The sequence below is a fragment of the Dromiciops gliroides genome, chromosome 1, assembly GCF_019393635.1.
Source record: "Dromiciops gliroides isolate mDroGli1 chromosome 1, mDroGli1.pri, whole genome shotgun sequence".
NCBI classification, from domain to species: Eukaryota; Metazoa; Chordata; class Mammalia; order Microbiotheria; family Microbiotheriidae; genus Dromiciops; species Dromiciops gliroides.
Genome location: NC_057861.1, coordinates 720265672 through 720280430, shown reverse-complemented (window position 1 = coordinate 720280430; position 14759 = coordinate 720265672). Strand labels below are relative to the sequence as shown.

Below are 14759 nucleotides of genomic sequence, written 5' to 3'. Positions count from 1 at the left end.
GTATACCTCATGATCATCCAGTTTCTATAGCTTGTCTCTCAAGCAAGAAGTTGCAAAAAATGCATAATTTATTTTAAGAGATATACTCACCTACCTAACAGATGTCAATTAGTCTGCCATTCAAATTTGACGCACTATGCTAATCACTAGGGATACAAAGTAAGGCAGTGGACAATTCCTGCTCTCAAGGAACTCAGACAAATGAAGCTGGGGGAGACAACCTGCAAATAATTACTATACATACACATACACATACGTGGTAAATTGGAAATAATGAACAAAAAAAGGACAATTGCATTAAAGGGTAATTGTAAAGGTTTTTGTTTGTTTTTAATAGAAGAAGAGATTTTAGCTGGCACTTTAAGAAACCAAGAGGAAGAAAAGAGGAGGGAGAACATTCCAATCATGGGATCAGCCAGTAAAAATTCCCCAAGTTGGAAGTATCTTGTGGGAGGAACATCAAAAGGCTAATGTAATTGGATCACATTTTGCAGGGGGAAAGGTTATGAATGGTTCTGTATGCTATTTTTTTAATGCTAGAGTCAATAAGGAACAACTGGACTTATACCTTTTAGGAAGATCATTTCAACATTGGAGAGGAGGAGGGACTATAGTTGGGATAGGTATGTGGCCAAAAGATCAACAGGACTGCAGCAGGACTGGCATGAGGTGCCACAGATTCAGAGCATAGCAGGGGGCATGCATAAAAGGTGTATATAGGAAAAATCATCAAAACTGACAACAGATTAGTTATGTTGTGAGCAATAGCGAGGAGCGATTGGCAAAGCTAAAGCCAAGTCAGAAATGATGAGGGCTGAGAAAAGGCTATCACACCGTGGCAAATAGATCATTTGTAGCTTTGTAAAAAGGAGTTTCATGGACTGATCGTGGTGGAAACCGATTTTTTAAGAGTTAAGAGAGAAGAGATGAAATGGGGATACCTATCAAAGGAGGAGTTGAACTACAAAATATGAGATGTGTTCCATAATACCTCTTGGGACAGATGAAAAGGCTGAAAGTTTTTTTGAAGATGAGTATACTGGTGGGCAGTAGGAAATTAGCCTGTATATAGGGGAAGAATGAATCTAAACGAAAGAGAGATGGTGAGAAAAGGGAAAATCTGCTAGTGAAAAAGCCATGAGAAAAAGAAAGAAAAAGGCATGGAATAGGTTTACTTTTTTGTATAGAAGAATTTGCCTTGGCAGGAGAATTGGTACCTGTTAATAAAAAACAGGAGAGAAGACTGAAATGCTAGAAGGAGGAATCTGGGGGACTTGAGATGAGAAGTGGAGAAAATGGAGCTTTTAAGAAGTGTTTTTTTTTACCCCTGTGAAATATGGGTTTTTTGTTTGTTTGTTTTTTTGTTGGTTTTTTGTTGGTTTTTTGGTGAGGCAATTGGGGTTAAGTGACTTTCCTAGGGTCACACAGCTAGTAATTGTTTTGTTTTGTTTTGTTTTGTTTTGTTTTGTTTTGTTTTAGCGAGGCAATTGGGGTTAAGTGACTTGCCCAGGGTCACACAGCTAGTAAGTATAAGTGTCTGAGGCCGGATTTGAACTCAGGTACTCCTGATTCCAGGGCCAGTGTTCTATCCATTGCACCACCTAGCTGCCCTGTCAGCTAGTAATTTTTAAGGGTCTGAGGCCAGATTTGAACTCAGGTCCTCCTGAATCCAGGGCCAGTGCTCTATCCACTGCACCACCTAGCTGCCTTCCCCTGTGAAATATGAAGCAAAGATCTCATATGTGAGGGTAGGGAAGAATGGTAGCTATGTATACCTTGCCATCCCAGTCTTCTATTTTGTGGTTCCACATATTAGAATTCATGGCAATCTAACCAGAATAACCCCTAGGGCTTGATAAAATAATGTATGATCCCTAGTGAAATAGTTTCTAAGGAAATAGAAACTCGTTATTCTAGGTCATGAATCTGGGGAGTTTTCTATTTCAAACTCTAGCATTTTTTTAGATCTCTCTAGCATTTGACACTGTTGACCACTGTCAAGACATACCCGGCAAAACTTTTTTTTTATACCAAATTTGTTTTATTCTTTACACTTCCTCTTTCATCTTGATTCAGTCATTAGTGCTGCTTTCTTCTGAAGGAGCATCCTTCTGTACGTCTTGCCTTCCTCTTGTAGGCTGACAAAGTACAGTGGAGCATCTGACACAGAGAAGCACTGTTTGTGCATGGGGGAAGACAGTGTTGATTTTATAGCAGCCTGGACACTTTATATCCATGAAATACGAGTTCAGACTCTGCAATAGGGGCTTCTTCTTGTTTTTCTGTTTCTCCTCCTCAGGAGAGGGATGTGGGAGATCGTTTGCAAGAGGGCATGTTGGCATGGGGAGATCTTCACACCAGAAAAGCTATTTTTTTTTACAACATTAATTCTCCTAGTTCTTCTATGTCTTTAGTTTTTTCTCAGAATCCTTTACAGAAAAAATCAGTGTTTTCCTAGTACCATAGGTTTACCTCAGAGTTTTGTCCTGGATCCCCTCCTATTTTCTGTCTTCTTCTAGATATTTTTTTTTTCTGATAAAAATATTTCATTTTTTCCAGTTACATGTAAAATAGTTCTCAACATTTTTTTTATACAAGCTTTCCAATTTCAGAGTTTTCTCCCTCCCCCCTCCCCAATTCAGCAGGTAATCTGATATAGGTCATATATATATGTTTTATATAAAAATATACATAATAACATTAAACATATTTCTGTATTAGTTATGATATAAAAGAATAATTAGAGCAATGAGGAAGAACTTCAAAATAGAAAATCAACAGCACAAAAAGCAAAAGAGATAGCATGGTTCAATCAGCATCTATACTCCAGTTCTTTTTTTTTTTCTGGATTTGGAGATCCTCTTCCATCATGGGTCCCCCAGAATTCTTCTGTACCATTGCATTGGTGAGGAGAATCTAGTCCATCACAGTAGATCAACACACAATGTTGATGATACTGTGTACAATGTTCTTCTGGTTCTGCTCATCTCACTCATCATCAGTTCATGCAAATCCCTCCAGGTTTCTCTGAATTCCTCCTTTTCTATTCCCATATCAGTTTTCTCCAGACGTCTATCATGTCTAACTTTTCTATTAATCAGTTCACACTCTTTCACTTCTTTCTTATTTATTTTTAGGCTAGATTTATCTAATTCTGAGAGGGGGAGATTCAGATCCTCCACTAGTATGGTATTACTGTCTAATTCCTCTTGTAACTCCCCTTCTAGATATTTTGTTGCTATTGTTGTTTTATCAGCTCCAGTCAGTTCCAGTATCTTCTATGAAGATAAATCCTAAATATCTAATTTTCTTATGCCCTCTAAATGTCATATACAGAAAAATTGATCACAGAGAAGTCATTAGTGTGGTGAAAGACTGTTGTCACATCACTGTGTCATTTGGTTAATGGAAAATGATCTAAAATACAGCTTCACTTCCCTAATTACTTGTTGGGCAACTCCAGTTATTGTAATGTGTATCAAAATATCAATATTTCTGATACTGAATTTATTATCCTACCTTCTACCACATGAAGTTCTTATATTTTTGCTGCAATCACAACTATCCTTTCATGAACTTAAGTTTGTGACCGGAGTCAGTAGCATGTTTCACTCTCATTCATTTGGAAACATCTTGTCAAATCTTGATTCAACTGCCACAATTTATCTGGTATCTTCCTCCCTTTTTTCCAGTCACAAGACCACCATACTAGCTCAGGCCCCCATCACTGAACACCTGGACGATTTCAAAAACATCCTAATGTTTTTTTTTTCCCCTGTAATCCATTAGTTGAACTATTGTTTCATTTTGTTTGGCTTTAAAATTTGATCTCTGTATCTCATCCAGGCTATAAGTGCAATGAATATTTATGGATCTGAATCCAATATAGATTGACATGCAAATCTGAACCTGCTAGATTGTTTTCAGAGAAAGGTTAGTTTGTTTCACATTGGGCAATCTAGTGACATTCCACTCTCAGAGGTTAAATAAATTGATACCAGATATAATATGGCAGACAATCAGTTTTAACCCTACTGGAGCTTAGAAAACACCTAAACGCAGCCTCCCTACCTGAAAGGACTATAGAAATAAATCAACATGGTGGGCTTTGTGGGGGGTTTTTAAATTATTTTCCCCTACTTAACAAACAGGCTTTCACTTTCTTACTGGAAAGAGGGATAGGAGGGGGGAGGGAAAGGGAGCCAGAGGGAAAAGGGAAAAGGGAGAGATAGAGAAGGAAGAGGAAAAATAGGAGGAAAGGGAAGGAAAGCAAGGAGTAAAAGGTGGGAGGAAGAAAGAGAGGAAGAAAATGGAAGAAGTAAAGATGAAGGAAGGAAGGAAGGAGGGAGGAAAAACAAAATTCTTGTAACGGCATATGTATAGACAAGCAAAACAAATTCCCTCATTGGTCATTTCAAATATACATTTCTCATTCTGCACTGTGAGTCCTTACCTCCCTTGCAGGAAGTGGTTAACATACTTCATCATTAATTTTCAAGATTCATGGTAACCATTGCATTAGATCTGAGTTCTTAAGTCGTTCAGGGTTCTTTGTATTTACTATTCTGATGTTCTAGTATGAATTGTTCTCCTGTTTCTGCTCACCTATATGGCATCAGTTCGTATAAGTCTGTGATTTCTCTGACTCCATTCCTTTGATCATTTAAAATTATTTCTCCATAGAGCGAACAACTGACATACCAAAATAATTGTTTGAACCATGTCATTTTCCTTCTTCAGAAGTTTCAGGACTTCTATTTTGTCTTTAAAATAAAGAAATAAAACCCTCTATTTGATTTTATAGTCATTTTATAATACATCCTGGTTCCTGACTACCTTCTAAGATATATCTCCGTATTGTTTTCTTACATACAATCTTTGTTCCCCTCAAACAGACCTATCTTCTGTTCCCCCTAAAAGAATGCCCATCTCTACTCACTTTGCCTTTTTTTTTTGTCATCCATGTTTGGAATGGGCTCCTGTCTCATATTTAACTTGGAGAATTTCTAGGTTCCTTCAAATCACTGCTCAAGCATCACTTCCTGAATAATCTATCTTAACCCCCTCCCCACAGTACACTGCTTATGCCCTCCCCAAAACAACTTTTAAAATCTATTTGAAATTAAATTTTCTGTGCACACATTGATTCCCTTAATGGAATATAACTTCTTTGAAAGTAAGGCTTTTTCATTTTTGTATTTTCATTCCTAATGCTTATCATAATGCCTTGGTAGCAAATAGGTACTTTTAAATCCTTGTTGAGGGGCAGCTAGGTGGTGCAGTGAATAGAGCACTGGCCTTGGATTCAGGAGTACCTGGGTTCAAATCTGGCTTCAGACACTTAACACTTCCTAACTGTAAGACCCTGGGCAAGTTCACTTAACCCCCAATTGCCTCACCATAAAAAAAAATTCTTTGTTGAATGGAGGAATGAAGGGTTTAACGTTTTACTTGGGATATTTATTACAGAACTGTTCTGTTATTTTCTTTTTTTTTTCATTTTTTATTCCCTTATATTCAAACTTCTGGTTCTATGTTTTCCTCTATATTTATGCCAACTTATCTTTTACAAAATATACGAATATTACATTTTATGATATTTCTGACTATGAACATTTTCCCCCAAACAGATATATTCCAGAGAATTTTGTTGATTATTTCCTTGAAAACCCTGGGTGACACAAAGCTGCAAATTGTGGGAGGGATAGAATAGTTGTTGTTTTTGTTGTTGTTGTTGTTGTTATTTTTTCCAATAGCAATAATGTTAAAACTTGAAGTTATGTTGTTGGACAACCAAAATTCAGTTGACAGAAGTTTAAAATGTCCTTACTGACACCTAAACCTATAATAATCCCGGTCTGAGTTGAGCGGGATGTCTTTAGATAAGCTATCCAAATGACAAACCAAATCATCAAAGAAACTTCTGAAGTGTTTTGATGACAATTCAGCAAATGCTGGGGAGCAGGAAAACTAGCTATATAACAAGAATAAGCAATATAGTACATTCTAGAAGTAGAATAGGGAAAATAGCTACTTCCTTCTTCTTCCTCCTTAAGTATCTAATTTAAGATCATGAAATAAAGTCAATTGTAAGACCACCCTTCCTTTTTTTTTTCCACCAACGCCTAAATATTATTTTTAATTTCTGGAGAGACACACATGTATGCATGTATGCATGTATGCATGAATGTCTCCCCGTGTGTATGTGTATATATGCACTATGTATGTGTATGTGTGTATATGTATGTGTATAGAGACTATTTGTATGTCTACATGTGTGCATGTATTTACGTTGTGGAATGTATCTTCCCAGAGTAGTGGGACTTTGGAAAGGAGGATAGCTGATTTAAGCTGGAAAGCTCAAAACCATAGGATTCTAATTTTGAACCTAGGTGTTCCAGAGACAAACTCATCAAACCCATTCTTTAAGCGTGAACTGAAGAGTCAAGCAACTGAAGGGGCAGTGGTGTTGAATTTGCAGAAAATGGGTTAAAATCTAAAAATATCCATACTATTAATGCATTATTCTCTTTTGTTTTCTTAGAAAATAGAAGCAACCAAATTAGTCAATCAAGAAGGATTTATAGAGCAAGCCCCTACTTTGTACTAGGCTGTATATTAGATGACTGGAATACACAGAAAATCAATGATATAATACCTACTCAAAACTCCCTGTGATTTTTAATAATCAATATGAATAGTAAAGACCCAAAAAGGGGTGGTGTGGGGTAAATAGGCTTAGGTACGCTTATTTTCCCAGCATGGCCATAAGCACCATATTGATTTGAAGCTATTATTTTTGACCCTTGGAGTTTTTCTTTATCTTAACTGTTAAACTCTACCAATAAAAAATTGCACTGCTGGACAAACTAACCAATCCACAGATTCAAGTGTAATTTGAATATCTTTAGCTTCATTTTTTTATTTTACATCACATTTTTTGTTGTTGCTGTTGATTATTTTTCAAAGACAAATGTACTTGCGGGCAGCTAGCTGGCACAGTGGATAAAGCACTGACTCTGGCTTCCAGGAGGACCTGAGTTCAAATCTGGCCTCAGAAACCTGACATTTACTAGCTAGTTGTGACCCTAGGGCAAGTCACTTAACCCTAATTGGCCCAGCAAAAAACAAACAAACAAAAATGATGACCAATACACATAATTGATAACAGTCTTTTTGTTTGGCATACTTGGATGACAAAACTCCAGAAAATGAATTTTTTTAAATAAATATACACTTAAATTTATAGTTGGGTGGATGGAGGGAAATATACATTGAAAAATTGAATGCTTAGATAATATATTCAATTGATAGATATATGAATAGATAGATAGATAGATGATAGATATGCATAGGTTTAAGTAATAAAAAAGACATTTTATTTGTATTTAAAAAGAATATTACAGGATATAGTTCACAAAGAAACCCAATAATCATATATAAAATTAAGAAAATTATTATTTGAAAGAAAATGAATTCATACTAACAAATCCGTTCATTTAAGAATATTTACTGAGCAAATGTGATCACTTCTTCTGATTTATTTTTATTTTTTACAGGCTTAAGTTCTGGAGGAATGCACATTTCAGAACCTAGAGTCAATTTCCTTGTCAGCTGTCATTGTGATTTTGGACTGTTTTACAGCTGTGTCACTTCAATGATTGAATGAAACCATAACCATCTTGGACTTTGAAAGCAGATTGTTCTATATATACAATCGGCTACACTTCAGTTGTCACAGTAACATTTTTGATAAAGACTTCCTTGGAATGAACTGAATTGGACATTGTTCATACCGTTGTAAATATCTGTGATGCATTGATATAGTGATTTTAAGCAACCTTGAATGTGGAAACACCCTAAGTGAATGCTGGCTTTTCAAAAGTGCTGAAAATGTTCTATGGAGTTGTAACTAGAGAACCTTAAAATAGTTATGAAGAGTGTTTAGAAAGCTCCACAAATAGGTTGGGCTGATCCCATTTGGGATGATAGTCATGATAACATGATACAGGATTGAGTGTAAAGACAGTAACTGAGATGTGGATTTTTATTTTCCCCATACCATTTGCTTCAATGTGACATTCTTAATATGCTTGGAAAGAAAATAAAAGCTATTTGTTTACATTTGAGCTTTATTTATTTATTTAACCAGGGTGCCATCCCAAGAAATGATGCATTCTGTCTATTAACAAATGGGTTTTTATCAGGGAGGAATGAAAAATATTAGCATTACTAATGGATTATGATGACCTTCAAAATAATTTGTTTTTTCCTAGGCATTAAAATATTTCCCCTTAAAAATATGTTGCAACTTGTAAAAGTGGGGGAACACCCCAGCTCACCAAAAATGTGTAGTTCTTAATTACACATTAATTCAACAACAACAACAAAATCTTTCTAGGCTCTTACACTAACTATAATCCATGCACAAATCCACTTTGACTAATGAAGCATTTATTAAAGGATCTGCTATATACTAGGATAAAAAGAAAAACATACACTCAAACCACTCAATTTGGGCAACTCACTCTTTTTATATCTTCAAAATGGAATTGATCAGACTTACAATTTTCCTCCTATGGGCTGCTATGAGAATAAGTTCCAGTTAATACCATGTTATATCCCCTAAACAAATGTTAACGTCCTTGGGAGCAGGCAGTGTTCTAATTTTATCTTGGTATCTCCAGAAATCTAGCACAGTAATCTTCTATACACTGTGTGCTTGATAGATCTTTGTTGACATGGTAAGCAGTGGAGGACTGATTGGATCTGAAGATATGAAAAAACCCACAAAATATGGAAACATTACTGCTTTGAAGAAGCTTGCATTCTCTTGGGAGGTGGGGCACAGTAAGAACACAGTTAAATAAATGAAAAATATATTCAAAATAAGTTATTCCAAGTGGGAGGGAGGATTTACACTGTGAAATATCAATGGAATTTTTCAGGTAGTAGGTGGCACCCCATCTATGATAAATAATTCTAATTTTTTTTTATTCTGTTCCCATAGTGTATTGTGGGTGGGGAGATGTATGAAAGAATTTTAAGGATTATACAAAATGGACACCAGTTTTGCACTACTGTGGGGGTGGGGGTGGAGCACACATTTATTAAGTGCTCATTATGTGCCAGAACTGTCCCTGGGATCTTTGTAATATATTTCACTTGATCCTCACGACATTTGGAGGTAGATGCTATTTTTATCCTTCTTTTTAATTTTGAGCATACTGATACTGGGCAGCTAGGTAGCACAGTGGGATTGAGTGCCAGGCCTAAAATCAGGAAGATTCATCTTCCTGAGTTCAAATCCAGCCTCAGACCCTTATTAGCTGTGTGACCATGGGCATGTCACTTAACCCTGTTGGCCTCAGTGTTCTTATCTGTAAAATGGCTGGAGAAGTAAATGGCAAACCACTGTAGTATCTCCATCAAGAAAACCCCAAAATAGGGTCATGAAGAGTCAAACCTAAGTTAAATGAGTGAACAACAAAACTGAGATATAGGTTAAGTGACTTGCCCAGGTTCACACTGTTAGTAAATTTCTAAGTTTGGATTTAAATTGAGATCTCCTGGAGTTCAGACTCAGGGCTCCACCCATACACCAACCACTACTAGGATAGTTATTCTGTCAATTAGCATTTATTAAGTACCTAATATATGTTACTTACTGGAGGTAAAATTCTGTCTCAATGTAGTGACCATTTGTTCATGAATAAAGAAATAAAGTGCAATCACATTCATTAATTTAAGAAAATATTTTCAAGAGTTGACCAATGTTTATGATTGAGAGGTAATTTGTTGCATCATATCAAGAATCAGGATCATGAGTATGAAGACCAAGCTTCTGTCTTGGTTGTATTAATTTCCTGTTTGTAATATATTACTCTTCTTTGCAGAATGTATATAATCCAGCCAAACTGGCCTGCTTTCTGATACTCATAACACCATTCATTGCCATGACTTTGTAGTCTGGTTCAATGCCTGAAATCCACTCCCTTCTCTAACCTTTAGAATTCCATCTTACTTGAAAGCTCAGCTTAACAGTGTTTTCCTACATGAGCCCTTTTCCTCCTACCCAGATGCAAGTCTTTAACCACAAATTTAATTTCTGTGTATTTTTACATATTTTGTGTATTTTACATGCATATGTTGTTTTCCCCCCAAAAGAAGTCTCTTTAGGAAAGGAACAGTATTTTTTCATAGCTACAGTGCTACCACACTGTTAGACACAAAGGAGGTGCTTAATAAAGCCATGTGGAGTGACTAGTTCTGTGATTTGGATGATTGTATGTCTGGGAAATATCGCCTGATTTATCTGAGCCCTAGTTTCCCTTCTTTGTAGGTGGTGTTCTGGGAATATATGATCTCAGATTTCCTGTGCAGTCATCAATTTATTAATACATGTTGCATTCAAAAGATCCTCTTTCTCTGAACTCTAAGTACATTTGGTTCCCCTGGGGAGCTGCCCATGTTATAGAAGGTTAATGTCTGGGTTAATCATAGCATTTACAAAAAATTATATCTTTTGAAAACAACTGTCATGTAAGGCTTGCCATACATTTCAATGAATTACAGCCATCACTCGATAAGATAAGAAACATATAGCATGGGTACTTGTTCCATGGTTTGGTATTTTTCTATGTGACATAAACTTCTAATGTTACAGAGAAATGAATATCTGGTTGCCATTCTACTCTGTTACAGAAAAAAAATTATCTATTTTAGTGAAGAGATGATGTACATATCACTTTAAAAGGAAAGGAAGGGAATAAATGCTTGCAAAAAGAATTCTAGCAATCACAGAACCTTTGAATTTGAAGGGCCCCTCAATGATCTTCAGGACCTCTTTGCAAATGAGGAAAGGGCAGTACGTAGTGGGGAAGTGATTTTTTTGAAAGGTCAGGTAATATACTAGAACCAGAACTAGAAAAGACATATTTGAATACCTAGTCCAGAAAACTTCTTTCTATTCAATTCGATTCAACAAGATACAACTGAGAACCTATTTTCTGCATGATACTGGTTGGTGACCTGGTGATAGAAAAGAAAAATTAATGTATTCTATCCTCAAGGATTCTTATTTTACTTGCATTCCAAAAACTACAACATATTAAAAGGGCTGGAAAACCCTCACCTCACTTCCTCCTGCTCCCATCTTTTAATGGAAAAAAAAAATCTTTTTAAACTGAATATTCTAATTTTCTATAAATCATGGGCCGAATCATATATAACAGCAAAATTGCATAGTTAGGCTTAAGGACTATATGTCTCACTTTCTCAGATGTTTGGGGTCCTTAGAAAGACACAGCCATGTACAGCAGCAGATGGACAACTGCTGACCAAGCTTGGGAAATTGTTCTTTGCCTGAGCAGGTTGTCAAGCAAATAGTACACACTGTAATGAGCCATATGCCCTCCTGTGCCTCAGACATTGTCTATTTCCCTGTGGAACAAAACAAATGGACAATATCAAAAACCGGTCATCAGGGTTCAGTGCAAGCTAGCTGTCTTAACAACCCCATGACAGAAGCACATCAATACTAATTAAGGTGACTGCTGTGGCACATGATTCAGATTGGTTGATAGTCCCAATAGAAGTAAGTAGGGATTCTGGCACAAAAGACATATCAGAGTTGGGGTTGTGAAAGGGGCAGCCAGTCCTAGTCAAATGTAGCTGTGCATAAGAGGGTGTGTCCTTTGACCAAGATGGTTCATCCTAAATCCCATGGCAGTCATTATTATTCTTTCCTTATGTGCCTCAAGTGCTTGTTTTCTTCTGAGCACTGAGAGATATCAAAAATAAGATGGCACCAAACTGAAAGCTCAAGTTCTATTGCAATATAACCATTGTACTACACTGAAAAGCACATTAAAGACTATTTATAAAGGAAAGAAAAAGGTGCAGGAGCTAGATGGCCTAGTGGATAGAGTGGTGAACCTGAAATCAGCAAGGCATGAGTTCAAATCCAGCCTCAGAACATTACCAGCCATGTGAGCCTGGGAAAGTCATCTAACCTCTTTCCCTGAAGAAGGAAAAGGCAAATCATTACTTTTTCTTTGACCATAAAACACCAAAGTTAGTATGATCCATGAGGTGATAAAAAGTTGAAAGAAATAAATTGATGACATAAAAAAAACAATTTATGAGGAGTGACCTAATAGTAACTGGAAGATAGGATAGGCCTCTTATAAGAAAGCAGCATTTGAATTTAGCCTTAAAGGGATCTAGTGATTCTGTAAGGTGATGATAAAAGGATAGATAATATATTCTCTGAATGCTGAACAGTCTGAGTAAAGATATAAAGATGGGAGATTTACTGCCCTCTATTGGAAGAGCATGCAGCCCTAATTTGCCTTAAAAACAGAGCATGAGGCAGGGAATTAGAGACAATAAATCTTAAAACGGTAGGCTGAAATTACTTTGTAAAGGGTGTTAAATGTCAAATAGAGTAGTTCAGATTTTTGAACTAGAGTAGTACAGAATTATTAGAGCTTCTTGAGTAGGGAGTAACACTGTCACACCTGGGTTTTAGAAATCTCACTTTAGATTGGAGAAGAGAAAGACTAGAGGCAGAGGAAAGAATTAGGAGCTTGTTGCAATCATGCAGAATAAAGCTAATGTCTTGAACTAGGGTAGTGGTCCTATGATTGGAGAGGAAAGGTCAGATACACGAAATATTGTGGAGTTATAATCAGTAAGATTTTACAGATGATTGAATATGGGAATTACAAAGAGAAAAGAGTTGTACTATCTCTAAGGTTTTGAGCCTGGATGAATGAGAGATAGTTGTCCACTTATAGAGCGAAGTTAACAGAAGATGTGGGATTAGGAGAAAAATACGAGTTCTATTTTCAAACTAGAATCATAAAATTTTAGCTATAATAAAGCTTCTAAATCACCTAGTCCAACTTTTCAATTTAATGTGAAAATAATGAGTTGAAGATGACCAAAAATACCTATTATAAACATATATATGTTTGTACATGTACACAGAGACATTATGTATCTATTGTAGGATCCTGGATCTGGATCTATCCATCCATCCATCTATCTATTTATCCAACCAGATATCTTTTAGGCATCATAGATAGATAAATGATGAGATATGATAGATAGGTAGATTAGATAGAAATTATAGAGCTAGAAATATATCCTTTTCTATATATGAATAAGACCTTGTACTGAGATATAGAGGGCATTGGCACAAAGCTGTTTCCTTGACACATGGAACGATAGTGAGATCACAAAGTGCAAATGTATGATAAAAAAGAGGAGAAAAGGATCTAGACCAGGAATGTAGATGTACACAAAAAAAGGAGGCAGGACACACATGATGACAGAAAAAGTAGACTGAGGTAAAAAATGTTGCAACTATGAAGAAAATCTAGTAAAAGGTACAACCCCGTGTAGGGCAACGGGGGTGGTGGAAAATTTGAAAGATAAGGAGATTAAAAATTATCAGATATTGCAGAGAAGTCAATGATTACAGTTGAGAAGAGAATAATTATTGGTAACTAAGACTTTATGCTAACCATGGACAGGAAAGTATCAGTTGATATCAGTTGAATGATAGGGTGGAAGCCACATTACCAAGGAGTTAAGAAATATATGAGAGGAGAGGAAACAGAGATAAATGTATTTAGATGCTACTAATAATTTGTTTGTGAAAAGGGTACAAAGATATAGGTTTAAAGAGAAGGTGGAAGAGGAAAAAAAAAAATCTATTAAGAATACAAAAAATCCTGTTTCCTGGGGGAAAAGATAGGAAAAAGAGGTAGAAAAAGCAATTGATGGAAGTGAGATCTTGGTAGATGGGCAACCCTCAGTGGAATATTGAAGAAAAGAATCATATACATTCATAGTTTGTTTGCTATCATTTACTCTAGAGCAAAAGTGTAGTATCTAATTATCTTGTAGTATGTTGTGTTGTCACAGCACACAGAAGGAGTGGAAAATAACAATTATCAATTAGATTTGATCAGTGCCTAAATTAAAATTTATCCAGGAAATGAATTACTTGGGTTGTTTACCTCTACCCATTGTGTCAACTGGATAATTGAAAAATAATATTTGCGCAGTCAAAGGCTCAAGCCTTTTTTTTGTCATTACACTTTCAGTACAGTAGGTACTATTTATTTCCTTGCTACTGCCCTCAAGGGGGGAGAAACAGGAAAAGTGGGTGAAAGTAACAGATGTGGATACAAGATCAATGAAAATCAAAAACTTTCCACAACTAGAGCTGCCTTCAAATTGGAATACAAAATTATTGAGTTTCTCAGTGATAATTGATAGACATATAGATGATAGATAGATAGATAGATAGATAGATAGATAGATAGATAGATAGATAGATAGATAGACAGACAGACTTGTTTTGTGTTGTTGGCATGCAATTATTGTTGGGGCCTAAGTACTGGATCCAGGCATTTATGCTTATTCCTATTTGAGATTTGGAAATCCAGTTGCATTGATAGCAGCTGAAAATCAGAAAATAACATGAAAATCACATTTTTTATATGCCACACAATAGACTCTATTCATATACCTATCCTTATGTGCTAAATCATCTCCCTGGTGAAGAAGAATGAGTAATAATACAGATTGCTACCTTTCTAGTTTTTCATAAGAAGGGATTCAGCAGGATTGCTAAAATAACTATTAAAAAACTCCTTAAGAGGAAGACCAGGGCACTTAAGCCAAGTGAGGGCAGTACTGTTTTAAGAGTGGAGGCAGACTGCATACTCAGCATATTTCAGGGG

The 14759-nt window shown here is 36.0% G+C and overlaps 1 protein-coding gene across 1 annotated transcript in view; it reads left to right on the top strand.

Moving 5' to 3' along the window:
* The window catches only part of LOC122737331 (contactin-6-like), a 482372-nt gene extending 474281 nt beyond the window's left edge, over positions 1-8091 (top strand). The window contains 2 exon segments of the mRNA XM_043979812.1: positions 7560-7606; positions 7608-8091. Of these exon segments, the coding sequence (XP_043835747.1) occupies positions 7560-7606; positions 7608-7661 (101 nt within the window). The 3' untranslated portion in view covers positions 7662-8091.
* The last annotated feature ends 6668 nt before the right edge of the window (positions 8092-14759 follow it).